Below are 13,170 nucleotides of genomic sequence, written 5' to 3'. Positions count from 1 at the left end.
ATAAGCTCAAACAAGTATGAGAGATGGGTTAACGATGACAGGGAAAATATCAAGAAAGTCTTTGTCATAGGTAGGGAAGGTGCCGGTGGAAGGAAGGGAGGGCTGCCTGCCCTCAGCAGAGTGGCCAGTCCCACAGTGTTGGGTGGCTGAGGGTTGGGCAGCCCTGGAAGGACACAGCTGTCATGACACTGCTTTAAGCGCTCTCTGTGATGGTCATCAACTCTTTGTTGCTGTAAGTGGTTCAGCGAGGACAGGCCAGCACGGCTGCAAGTGAAGAGGTGGAAATGATGGCTGGCTCCAAGGACCGGGGCCCAGGACCTTCTCTGGGGAAGCGGATGCCAACATTACTTAACGGCGTGGGAGTCCTTGCTGTACTGGGACCCAAACTGGCCTGGAAACTGGGGTCTGGTCTCACAGGTTCTGTTCTCAAGAGAAATGTCGGAGTGTTTCGGAGATAAGTGACGCCGTTCCCCTCCCCCCTTGGGCTTGGGGTGTCCCTTGGACTTGAACTGTTGGGAGTCACAGGAAGACGTGTCCAAAGCTGAGAATATCTTCTCCTGGACGTCCAGCTCCTTGGCCGGTTTCTTCTTCCTTCTGCCCTGTTTCGGCTTGCTTACACCCCCAGTGGCCGCTGGTTTCACTGGCCATATCATCGAAGCGGAATTCCTCTTCTCCTTTTCCTGCCTAAAGAGAGAAAGCAGCGTTACCCTGAGCCTCCCGAGAACACAGCTGTGCCACGGCCGTCGATGCGTCTACAGATCATTCTCGGCACTTTGTCCACTGCCCTTCTTCACATGGGAAGGCGTCTCAGGCGTCCTGTGGACCCTGGGGCTTTGGGATAGGCTTTAGTTCACTCACTTCATGGCTATGGGCCTTTGGTGTCCAGTCGCTTCATGTGGCATGAAGAAGGCATTCACCATTTGGACCCTGTCCCAGTCCAAGTCAGTGAAGGAGTCATGTCCAGCTGAGAAGACCCTTGGCAGCTCCCAGCATTCACCCTTGGCTACCCAAGGCGGTCAGCTTAGCCTCACTGATCGTCCAGTTTATTCCTGATGTTTGAACCAAAGCTTGGGCAATAGTCCTGCTTCCAACCCTTCCAAACAAAACATCACAAAACAAAACAAAACTCAAATGTACTGCCAATGAGTCGGTTCTAATTCAAATTGTCCCAAACTTTGAACAGAATGACAAGGGGTCTTCAAAATGTTTGTGAAACAATTCCATCTTTTAATATAATTTTTCACACAGGCCTTTTGAAGCCTCTGTGGTACAGGGTAGGACTGCCCCTGTGGGTTTCCGAGACTGTAACTCTTTAGGGGAGTAGACCGTTTGTCATTTTCCCAAGGGGCGGTTGGTGGTTTCAAACTGCCGACCTTGCGGTTGGCAGCTCACTGAGTAAGCACGATGCCACCAGGATTCCTCTCTAATTATCTCAAGGATTCCTCTGAGAAAGACCGCCCCGAACTCCGAACACAATCCAAGGGGGCTTCAAACATTTGTGAAACAATTCCATTATCGTTTAATACCATTTCCCACAAGCTTATGAAGCCTACTATTTTAATTAAATTTAATAAAAAACTTTTCTTATGAAAAACCTCATGACAATGAAGTCACAAAACTGGATGTTCTATTTAGAAAATAGATGGGATAACGCTTATTTATCCAGATACGGTGTCCTTCAGTGAAGGCATATTGGGAATGCCATGACCCCATTCCGGCCAGGCCGCCATGACTGACCATGTTGGAAAGCTGACAGATTATGGTCCTCCAGGGTACCTTCAGGACACCCGCCAAACCTCACACTGTTCCCACAATCCGTTCCTGCCACCTCGAGCACCCTGCGTTCATTTTGATCATTGTTACTTCCGATCCTTCTGGAAGTTTCCAGGAAAAAAAAACCTGGAAATTTTTATTCCCACCGAATAAATCCCATCGATCCAAATCCTTCTTCAAAAGATCGAGAGCCACCACAGATAATTTTCCAGTGATCGATTCAAACATTGGCCTGGGCAGTAGCAGTCGCGTTAGGAAAAGACCTCTTGAGAGGTCAAAGGCAAACTCATCTTCCACTGTTAAGTCCACAGCGTGTGGGTGTGGGGATGGTGTGTGATTTCAGCGATGCCCAGTTTGTCGAGACTCCGCTCAATGCCCCGCTGCAGGGCTGTGATCACACCCCTGCCGTGGGAAATTGACACGACGGCCCCCGTATTACCTGCAACTACTGTCAAAGGGCTACCTCCCTATTTCCTTTGCGCAGGTGTTCTGTTTCTGGGGTGTTAGGATTGGCCACAGGCAGGTCTATAACCCAGAGCTGCTGCTGCTGCTGCTGCTGCTGCTGCTGCTGCTGCTGCTGCTGCTGCTGCTGCTGCTGCTGCTGCTGCTGCTGCTAAGTCGACTCCAACCTCATGGAGGCGCTGTGTGCTACAGAGTAAGACTGGAACCCTCATGGAAGCAGATGGCCGAGCCTTTTCTTCAGTGGTATTCCTGCGTGGATTTGAACTGCTAACTCTCTGGTGAGCAACCATGTGTGTTCCATAGGTGCCACCCAGGGACCTTCTAAAACAGAGCTTCCCAAACTTATTTGGTCTACTGCCCCCTTTTTAGAAAAAGAAGGTTACTAAGTGTCCCCGCCCTGCAGGGAGAAATTTGTACTCCAGCCCATAATCTAGGATAACAAACAGTGTAGCCATCTGTTTTTGTCGGTGTCTGTCTTGGATGGATTACAACCTCCTTGGAGACCAGGATGATGAGACTTTGTCTCGTGTACTTGGGACACGTTGTCAGGAGAGATGGGTCCCTGGAGGAGGACATCATGCTTGGTAGAGTGGAGGGGCAGGGAAGAGAGACAGGATTGGCACAGTGTGGCACAGCGGCTGCATAATGGGCGCCAGCATAAGACCAAGTGTGAGGCTGGCGGCGTTCCCTTCTCTTGTGCACCGGGTCGCTCTGGGTCTGCATCAAGCCCATGGCACTGAAGGACATTGCTTTCAGAGCCCGCCTGGAGAGCTCCGGCAGGCTGTAACGCCCACTTTTGGAAACACCCACCTCTAGAAGCCGTCTCGGGAGGAACAGTGGCAAGAAAAGGGCCAGGCAGGGAAAGAGTGGATGTGGTAGTTACATAATCTGGTGTCAACTTGGCTTGACAGGATTAAGAGTGAAGGGGCGGAGTCTAGTCTGTCAATCAGATCATTGCCAGTGAGGCCTCTGTGTGGGCATGGCCTTCTCCTGAGAATTCTGGGAAATCCTGATTTTCCTCCTTGGAGACCGGAGAGACGTTCTCTCTGGGCTCACTCCCTTGGAGATGCTCTACTGACAAGACACATTGCACTACCCCGATAGAGCCCATGCCCTGGAAGCTGAAGGAATCATGTGGAGACCCCGGCCAGTGCTGAGATGCCTCCACCACCATTGGACCCACAAGACTTCCCACCCACTGGCCTGTGATCCTCCTGCATTCAGTGTCATCACATGTGTTTCATGAGGACTTTATAGATTGGTAACGGACATATGGGCTAATATCAGACTTATGGACTTGATCTGGACTGGGATGTTTTCTCAATATTCAATTGCTCTTCTATATAAACCTCTTCTTATTCATATACGAGTCTCTATGAATTTGTTTCTCTCATCTACCCAGACTAACGCAGCGGAGTGCTTCCTCAGGCAGACTGAAAACACTGGAAGAGTAAGCTAGTAGAGGATCCCATAATGTCCTGAAGGAACACCAGGAAGATTCTCTTGGAAGGAGCCCCGAGGGAAGGACAAGCAAAAACGGAGTGGCAGCATGTAGCCCTCAGTCCGAGACTGGTCACAGATAAAATGGAATTCTAGGCAGGTAGCAATGAAGACCAAAGTGGTATTGGCTTGTTTAAAGTGATGTTACTTTTATTCAAGGGTGCAAATAAAGATACGGAGGGTGTGTGTGCTACAAAACCAAATGTTTCCATTTCTTTTATTAAGATTGAGTAATAAAAAATATCTTGAACCTTTGAGTCAAACTATTCATAACCGCCTCTGGGAAATGGATTCTGCTAGACTGGATGCTTTCTCGGTGTTTAAAATATTATTACAACTGTCACACTTAAAGAAAAAACTAGGCATTTTCATTTTGAACCAAGAGCAGGATCAACACAGCCTGGAAACGACTCTGGAAAGACAGACAACAAATTCTAAATGCGGTTCCTTTCAAAATGTGGGATTCTGGGTTTTTATAATAACTGTGCTTGTTTTTGCTTTCCAAATTATACTAGCTGCTCACTGCTTCCGGAATGAAATGGAAGCAACACCCGCTGTTGCCGTTACAGCAAAATGCAGACAAGGATTGTGATTAGGAAAGGACTGGCCCCCAGTCAAGCAGACACTGCCTGGCCACTCGGTTTACCCCCTAGAATGAGGGACCGCGACCAGTTCAAGCTATTTCACAAGGACCCCTCTCGTGGGCCCTGGGGAGGAGTGGGGAGCAGGGCAGATGTGACTCAGAGCGCACGTCCACCCCGGCACACACCCCTCCACTTTCCATGGATCGGGGAGAGTGGCTACTGGGCAGGTGTTCTTGGTCACCATACCTGGGAAGGACCTACCAAATGGCTTTCTTTTCGCCATCTTTAGAGTGCTTTGAATTAGGTGCTGCCGTCAATTATGTCGGGTTACCTAGTTGGCTACGGAGCCTGGTGGCACTGTTGGGAAGTTGTTGGGCTACTAACTGCAAGGTAAGTGGTTCCAAACCAGCAGCCACTCTGCAGAAGGACGGTAAAGATGAGCTGCTCCTATCAGGACTGACAGCCTCAGACACCGATGGAGGGGAGCCATGAGTCGACTTGATGCCAATAGTTTTTGTGGGGTGGACGGTTGAGCAATAAAATAAACATTGTGCGTGAGGCGGGTGGGGACTTGGAGACTTACCAGCTCCAAGTCTTCGTTAATGCTTCAGAAAGGTTGGCTCCACTCTGGGAAGAAAGTGCTGAGGACCCACCTGGTTTTCTTGAGCACGCATTGGCAGTTGCCCACGCTCTTGTGGGACTCAAGGCCCTACTGCTGTTCTGCCCGAAGTGCATCTCTGCCTGTAAGGGTTTCTGAGACTGTAACACTTTATGGAAGTAGAAAGCCCCATCTTCTCCCCCAACCCCGCAAGACCGATGGTGGCTTCAAAATGCTGACCTTAAAGATCTCAGCCTAACGGATGGCCCCTAGACCACCCAGGCTCTGTCAGGAATTCAAGGGGGAGAAAATGAAGGAGCTGAGCAGCAAAAGCTGCTGCCTTCCAAACTACTTCCACTGGCCCGCAGGGTTAATTAATCTCTACGACCCTGCACTCACTTGGCCTGAGTTAGCAGAAGCCCTGATGGTGTGGTTTTTACACATGGTGCTGCTAACTGCAAGGTCAGCAGTTAAAAACCACCAGCTGCTCTGCATGAGAAAGATGAGGCTTTCTACTCCAATAGAGTTACAGTCTCAGAAACTCACAAGGGTAGTTTTACCCTGCCCTACAGGTCACTGTGAGTCAGCATCAACTCGATGGCAGTGAGTTTGGTTTGGTTTTGGCCCTGAATAGCAGGCACCATCACAGCACGCCTTCTGAAGGTAGCAATGGCAACTGTCCCCTCTGGGTAATAGGCCACTCATTGAAGGTTCTACTGTTGACCTGTCTCTTTCAGTCTTGGCTCCAGCACAGGAAACTGGGCTCCTAATCTTGCCAGAAGGGACCGAGGGAGCTAGTGACATTCTGAAGCATAATGATGTCAAGTGCCAAGCTCCTTCTAAGAGGGAAATTGTAGAGACTGTGTGTGAGGATGGGAAGTGATTCATCTAATGTAATATCAGAGGCCGAACTGGATCTGGAAGTTGCATTCGATGACTTAAAATCTGCTGCCAGGAAGATAATGGGAGGCCACAGGACTTGGAGTAGAGAGAGGAGTGTTGAACAATTATGAGAATGATAATTTCTAATAGGATCGAGATTTAGATTAAATTCAGTTTAGATTAAAATCCAAATGGCTTGATGGAAAATTACCAAACTGCTCAAACATACCTCCTATTATGTACCATCCTCAGGGGAAATGAGAAGGGGACTCTGCAGAAAGCATGCCATCATCCACAACTGAACGCCCCAGGCAGCAGAAAGAGGGACAGGGGTTAGAGGGCTGAATAGCTGGCATCCTAGCCCTCCCAGTTGCTGGGGACCATGTGCCCCTTGCTGAGCACCCACAGATGGGTGGGTGTAGAGGAATAACCAACTAACTCGCTGCCAGTGAGTCAGTTCCAACAGCATGGCCCCTCCAGGGAGGACAGAACTGCCGCGTGGGTTTCTGAGACTGTTAACTCTTTACAGGAATAGAAAGCCTCTTCTTTCTTCCCGGAGAGACTGGTGGTTTTGAACTGCTGACCTTGCAATTAGCAGCCCTATTTGTAACCACGATGCCAGCTGGGCTCCTTCAGTTCTACTAGTACTGATTATAGAAGCAGAGACAGACTCGGCTGTGGACAAAGGCCGAGTGTGCCCTCTGCTTGGGTTGATTAAAAGCAGTCTCTGGGTTTCGCAGAGGAAGCTAGAGCCACGCACAGTTGGAATTGCTAGAGTCGATGAAAACATCTACTGTGACCATCCGGGAAGCAAGAGCAGAGAATTACATTGACCTTTTGGTTAGTTGTATAGTGCTGTGACCACTGTGCTGGCTTAATAAGGTCAGGGGTGGTAAGAAGAAAAAAGTTTGAATTTTTTTTAATCAAAGGTGAAAGAATTGAATTTCAATTCTAAGATAGTGATTGACAAAGTCAAGTTGAGTGAAAAATGGACCATATGAAGACACACGCTCCTTTGTTATGCATGATAATTTGGAATGGATATCCTATTGTTTGAGTAGGGATAGTGGTTACTCATTGGGCTTCAATCCCTGAAGCTGGCAGATTGAAACCACCAGCCACTCTGCCAGAGGAAGATCAAGTTTCTACTCCCATAAACAGAGACTCGCTTGGAATCTCACAGGGCAGCTCTACTCTGTCCTGCAGAGTCGCTAAGAGTCAGCATTTACTGCCTGGCCGTGAGTTTGGTTTTATTGTTTGAGTAGAATTTTGACATGAACAAAAATCTTTATCATTTTCAAGAAAGCATTAGATTCATCTAGGAAAATGACGAAAGATTGCATGGTATATTTGCAATCATTATTCCTGAGGAAAGACCCTCGATGGGACGATGGCCACCTGAAGAGTATGCTGGTAGTCCACTGGCACACTGGAGAACTCAAGGGTGGATAAAACCTGGTCTTACCTTCTGGGGTTCATGTGTAACAGAAGTGGTGGTAATTTTAGGGCACAGGCCATCACGAAGGACAATTTCGATAATGTCCCCCCACCCCCGATATACACACAGGATGCAGGGGGCTCACCTCAGTACTCAGGAGGACTAGGATCCAAGAACATTGTGCAGAGGTGGCAATGCCTGAGTTGGGCCTTGGTGTCCCCCAGAGATCCCAGGCCAAGGAAAGCATCTCATAGAAAGCCACTGAGTGATGCAAAGGAGGATACGGGGACTGGAAAGAGCATGGTGTGTATAAAAGCACACCCACAAACCCCACACTCTGACTGTTGCGAATGACCAGAAGCCTGGCTACAGTGGCCAAGGAGAAAAGCGGCTAGAGGCTAACCCACAAAAAACAGCTAGAATAACAAGGGCCTGAGATGGGGAGGAACTTGGAAACCTTTCATATGGGGAAGAGGAGCAGTGGCTGAATTACATCTGAGAGAGCTCACTCTGCCCAGTGTGTTAGTCTGGGTACTTTCGAGAAACAAATCCACAGAAACTCATGTATGAGAGTTGTATATAAAGGTTAAGTGCGCATCAAGAAAACATCCCAACCCAGTGCTGCCCAAGCCCACAAGTCCAACATTAACCCATTAAACCATATGTCCAACACCAATCCACACAGCCCTCCACACAGGTGCTCTAGCACCCAGGGCTGCATCGGGGTAGATCCATGTGGCTTCTCCTTGGGGATGTCTTGCAGGAAGTGAGCCTGGCAAGCTGAAGCTGGGAACTGCTAAGGCAGCTGCACCCTGGTCCGACCATCACAAAGCAAGAGATCCGAGAACTAGAAAGGCGAGGCTCATCGAACCATTTATCCCCCTGCCCTTCAATTAACCCCACATGTGTTTATCGGCCAAGTTGGCACAATAAACTAACTCAATCCACCCCATGCCAACCTGGCACCTGTACATAATTCTTTAGCTTCACAATTGCAATTAACACCTATACCTTAACCCTATAATCCTGTGAATGTTCCCCTCTACCTATGAACGTTTGTAAGCCAACCACTTCATGCCTTTATCTCCCTCAATTCTGGGTATCCAATTTATATACTGCCCACTTACATCAACCCAGTTCTGTGAGAAGACAATCATATTTTTCAACATAGACAGGCTTCATTCCTGTTGGAACCTTGTGAAGTCTGCCTCCACAAGCAAAGTCAAGTCCAGAGAGGCCATCCATAAAGCCGGCAACAATATGCACCAGTTCACAGGCTCAAAAATCTCCAGCTGGTTGGGTCCTGATCAACTCAATGTGGGCTGCCTCACTCAGTCTCCACAGGGTGCCCATTGGTCGCCTTGCCTTTAGACCATGGGCTCTCACCAATAGTCCACAAGCCTAGCCCTCTCATGCTAGGTCATGAACCTTAGACCAGTGAACCCGAGCTCGTCTTTTTTCCCCTGTAAACCATGTCCACAGGTGTCAGTGGCCAAACTCAACCCATCTCTTTATTGCTGCACTTCTCCCACTTCCACTCAACAAGCAGATCCAGGTGGTCACCTAGCAAGCATTTCAGCCTGCTCACAGGCTCCCTTTAACATTCAGTCACAAAGAGGAGTTTTCTTCATGGTTCCAGAGTTTTTCCAGCTTCTGACAGAGGAGATAAGCCTGGTTTTTGACCCAGGTGAAGGAGTCAATGGCAACTCCGCTGAGCGTCATTGGGCCCCTTCTGACTCGCAAGGAGTCTCTGGAATGGAGTAGGTAAGGGAAGGCGGGTTTCCGAGGCTGTCCGTCTGGCTGGCAACAGAAAACCTTGTCATTCAGTGGCCGACTGTGGTGAGCAGCCCAGTTTGGAAATGGCTCCACCCCCTGGGCTCCTGGGGGTCAGCAAGGAAGAGGATGGAGAGAGGTTCCAGGGATGGTGGACTCAGCCCTGGATTGAGGTGGGGGGAGGGGGGAAACTGGCCTCCAGGGTCTGTGGATCCATTAACTGTGAGTGTGAGGGACACGGATTCTTTGACAGCAGAAGGAAATATGGAGGTTTCAACAAGCAGAGAGAGATTGAGGAGAGAGTGAGACAGGCCGTGGGGAGGACTGGAGGTGTCTCTGGAAGGAAGCTGTAAGCTCTTAGTGCACTGGAGCGTGTTTCCTGGATCCCTTCTCCCACCCCATGCTCAAAAGACATTTTCACCTCTTTGTAGTATGTCCTTGACTCTGAGGTCAGGATCTATGACCTTGATGCCCATGCTTGACCCTGGACTTGGATTTTTGCCGGCTCTTTAGACCTTCACCTTTTCTTGACTTTGCCTTCACCTACCTTGTCAGTTCTTAGCAATTCCTAGTGCCTCTTTTGAAAATGTGTTCATCTCACTGAAGTCTCTGAAGCACCTTGCCCGGCTGTATACACTCACCTGTCATAGCCAGACCCAGCTGACTCTCACCCCTTGACAGACAGAGGCGGCAGCTCTGTCCCAGTTGCCGCTCAATACAACCTTCCCTTTATAGTTATAGTTAGACTTCATTAGAAGTCCGTGTATCTTTACAAATAAAAGGGGAATAACTCCTTCTGATTCATGACTGCCCTGAATGCCTTCTGAAAGGTCAATAAAATAATACTGGAAGGAAGATACAATTGGGATGATGAACACATTAAAGTCGGATAAAAGATGTGCTATACGGGGAGGGCAATCCCAGGAGTACCTGCTAGGAAGCCCTCCACCCGGGCTTTCTCCTCCAAGGATGGAGAGGTCACGGAGCTCAGCTCAGAAACATATTAAAGGTGCAATGACATAAATAATTCAAGAAGTGAAAAGCTAGATACACTTACGATTTGGGATCATCTTGAATTGGGAGTGATTTTATATGAGAGCAAGAGAGAGTATACTTGTTCTGGCTGATCTTAATAAGTGCACTTCGAGGGCAAAATTCCTGTAAGAATATCAAGAGAGTTCCCTCAATTTAAATCAGAAATGTCCGCAGTTCAGATATAGTTCTGTCCTAGTCTGACCTATGGTAATAGCTTCGAGGGCATTTTCTTAAGGGGATAATACTTTGGAGAACCTTTTAAAACTCAGAGCCCTGGTTGGTAATGATCTCTTGAATAGATGTCATCCGTGAGTTTTGTTCTGTTCTTTCTCTAGATTTAGGATCAATTGTCAAGTCCATTTACGTAAGAACACCCACCCACACCCACACCCACAAACACACACCCCTTCCTTCATACACCGGGCCAGCCGTGCTGTTGTTATTTCAGCTTTGGTCACCTCTTTCCTTGGTAACTATAACCGCCAGCCCTTTGCTCAATGTCCCCATCTGCCCCTTTGGGTCTCTCAGTCACTTTCAGAATCATGTTACCATGTCGCTCTAGTCTCTGGGGGGCCCACTGCCTTACGGATACATTTTAAGGGTGTTCCCTGGTCTCTGAGGTGCCTCCTGGTCTTCCTGGATCAAGGCCTCTTCTCTCCCCATGTTGTGGTGCACATCCAGGAAGACCTCTGAGTGAGAACTTAAAGCCCGACCATGGGTTTACAGCAGTGGGAGTCCTGAATCCATTCAGGTCTCCGCATACATTCTGCCTCTCTGAGCAGTCTCTGACCATTGACCAGCAATGTGAGAAGATTTGCTCTCAGACAGGGTGGGTTTCAAAGTGGATTTCAATGGCTGGACGCCCCTGCCCAGCTCTAGAAGGGGCAGTTTCGCCTTCAGGCACTGGCCAGGACCCCATGGTGACCAACATGGTCAGAGAACATTTCTACTACGCAGCACTGTGTGCAGGTAGCCCATTGTGTGTGTGGATCCTTTCCTGATTCTGGAGTCCTGCTTGAGACTGCGAGGACCCGGTCCGCTGCCAGTCAGGATTTAGTGATGAAGTAAGTTCCTTTATTTTCCATGCTCTGGGATTCAGCGGAGCTCAACCCTGTACCAACTATAGTGCTCTCTTGCTAAGGGCCTCTCTGAGCCACATGTGTACCCACCATGGTGCTCTCCTGCTAAGGGCCTCTCTGAGCCACATCTGTACCCACTATGGTGCTCTCCTGCTAAGGGCCTCTCTGAGCCACATGTGTACCCACTATGTGCTCTCCTGATAAGGGCCTCTCTGAGCCACATGTGTACCCACTATGTGCTCTCCTGATAAGGGCCTCTCTGAGCCACATGTGTACCCACTATGTGCTCTCCTGATAAGGGCCTCACTGAGCCACATGTGTACCCACTATGTGCTCTCCTGATAAGGGCCTCACTGAGCCACATGTGTACCCACTATGTGCTCTCCTGCTAAGGGCCTCTCTGAGCCACATGTGTACCCACTGTGGTGCTCTCCTGCTAAGGGCCTCTCTGAGCCACATGTGTACCCACTATGTGCTCTCCTGATAAGGGCCTCTCTGAGCCACATGTGTACCCACTATGTGCTCTCCTGATAAGGGCCTCTCTGAGCCACATGTGTACCCACTATGTGCTCTCCTGCTAAGGGCCTCTCTGAGCCACATGTGTACCCACTATGTGCTCTCCTGCTAAGGGCCTCACTGAGCCACATGTGTACCCACTATGTGCTCTCCTGCTAAGGGCCTCTCTGAGCCACATGTGTACCCACTGTGGTGCTCTCCTGCTAAGGGCCTCTCTGATCCACATGTGTACCCACTATGTGCTCTCCTGCTAAGGGCCTCTCTGAGCCACATGTGTACCCACTGTGGTGCTCTCCTGCTAAGGGCCTCACTGAGCCACATGTGTACCCACTATGTGCTCTCCTGCTAAGGGCCTCGCTGAGCCAGAGGATTCTTTTCTGTCAATAGCTCAGTCTTTGCTCTGTTGAAGACTCACTTAAGGGGTCTGGGTCGTCTCTCCATATTCCTTGGTTTCCTCTCTGTTGCCCAGTAGCTATCCTGAGAGCAGTCCACGTGGCCCCTCCTACTGCCCTTCCTCATACTGCTGTTTCTTTCCTTTTGCTTAATGATCAGATACCCTTTCCCTCTCTCTTTCTAGCCACGCCTGTGGCCACTGACTCTGGTGGTCTTCCCGCTTTATCCTGGTCATACAGTTCACTGACTGTGCCCCTCCCCCTGATGAAAATATCACAAGGGAGAGCTGGAATTGCCTGGCTATTGCTATTCTGGTGGTTTTGCTGTTTTTTTTTTTTTGTTTACTGGGGCTTTTTGTTTACTGGTTGGTCTTTGTTTGCCCATCTATTTTGCAAATGCATTAAATGGCCCAGCAAGACAATGCTATTTGTTTCCTTTTTAAAACAGTTTTAGTGACACTTAATCCGCCCATCACACAATTCAATAGTTCAATCATTTCAACAAGAACTGGACAATCATTACCACAATCAATTTCAGAGCATTTTCTTTCTTTCTCCACCCCCATGATTAAATGGCTTTTAAAATGAGCTGCATAATCACAGTCAGTTCCAGTGCTCACTCCCTTCCACCTTCATTATTTACTCCTGAAATGGCCTCCCCCTCCCCATCTCCCCCCTACCACTCCAACACCCCCTACAAACCCTTGCATCAGTTATTATCTCTACCCACCCAACTCCTTCTGTGCTTCACAAACTGGGAAGCCCAACAGAAACAATAAATAACAAAAATGAAATGAAGTGGTAAGGATAACACAATAGTAACATAAAAATAAAAACAAAGAGCAAGAACAAAGGGCCACCATCAATATTTTAAAAGCCAGGGAAGAAGTTTTTGTTATGGAATAAGAGATTCTTGTACTTAGCACAAATTCAGGTTGGGTCTAGAGAGAGGTCAACTGACTGAGTATCAAGTTTGATCCAGCCTAATCAGGAGTACAAGGATCTACGTTTGATAGTAAGGCTGTTCCAGACCTTTGCCTGTGTCTAGAGGGCTCTGCCAGGAGCTCAGTCGGACTAGTTACTTTGTAGATGGGCTTTGGGCTCCCACTGTCCTCCACAGCCTTCCACAAATTGGGTG

General features: G+C 48.8%; 1 protein-coding gene across 1 annotated transcript in view; it reads right to left on the bottom strand.

Annotated features, from left to right (window-relative positions):
• Positions 1–344: 344 nt before the first annotated feature.
• Positions 345–13,170, bottom strand: part of VWA3B (von Willebrand factor A domain containing 3B) — a 245,586-nt gene continuing 232,760 nt past the window's right edge. The window contains exons 25-26 of the mRNA XM_075562679.1: positions 10,068–10,168; positions 345–684 (exon numbers count right to left, since the gene is read on the bottom strand). Of these exons, the coding sequence (XP_075418794.1) occupies positions 345–684; positions 10,068–10,168 (441 nt within the window). The remainder of the gene's footprint in view (positions 685–10,067; positions 10,169–13,170) is intronic.

The sequence above is a fragment of the Tenrec ecaudatus genome, chromosome 11 (genome assembly GCF_050624435.1).
Source record: "Tenrec ecaudatus isolate mTenEca1 chromosome 11, mTenEca1.hap1, whole genome shotgun sequence".
NCBI lineage: Eukaryota > Metazoa > Chordata > Mammalia > Afrosoricida > Tenrecidae > Tenrec > Tenrec ecaudatus.
This window is presented reverse-complemented; position numbering and strand designations above follow the sequence as displayed.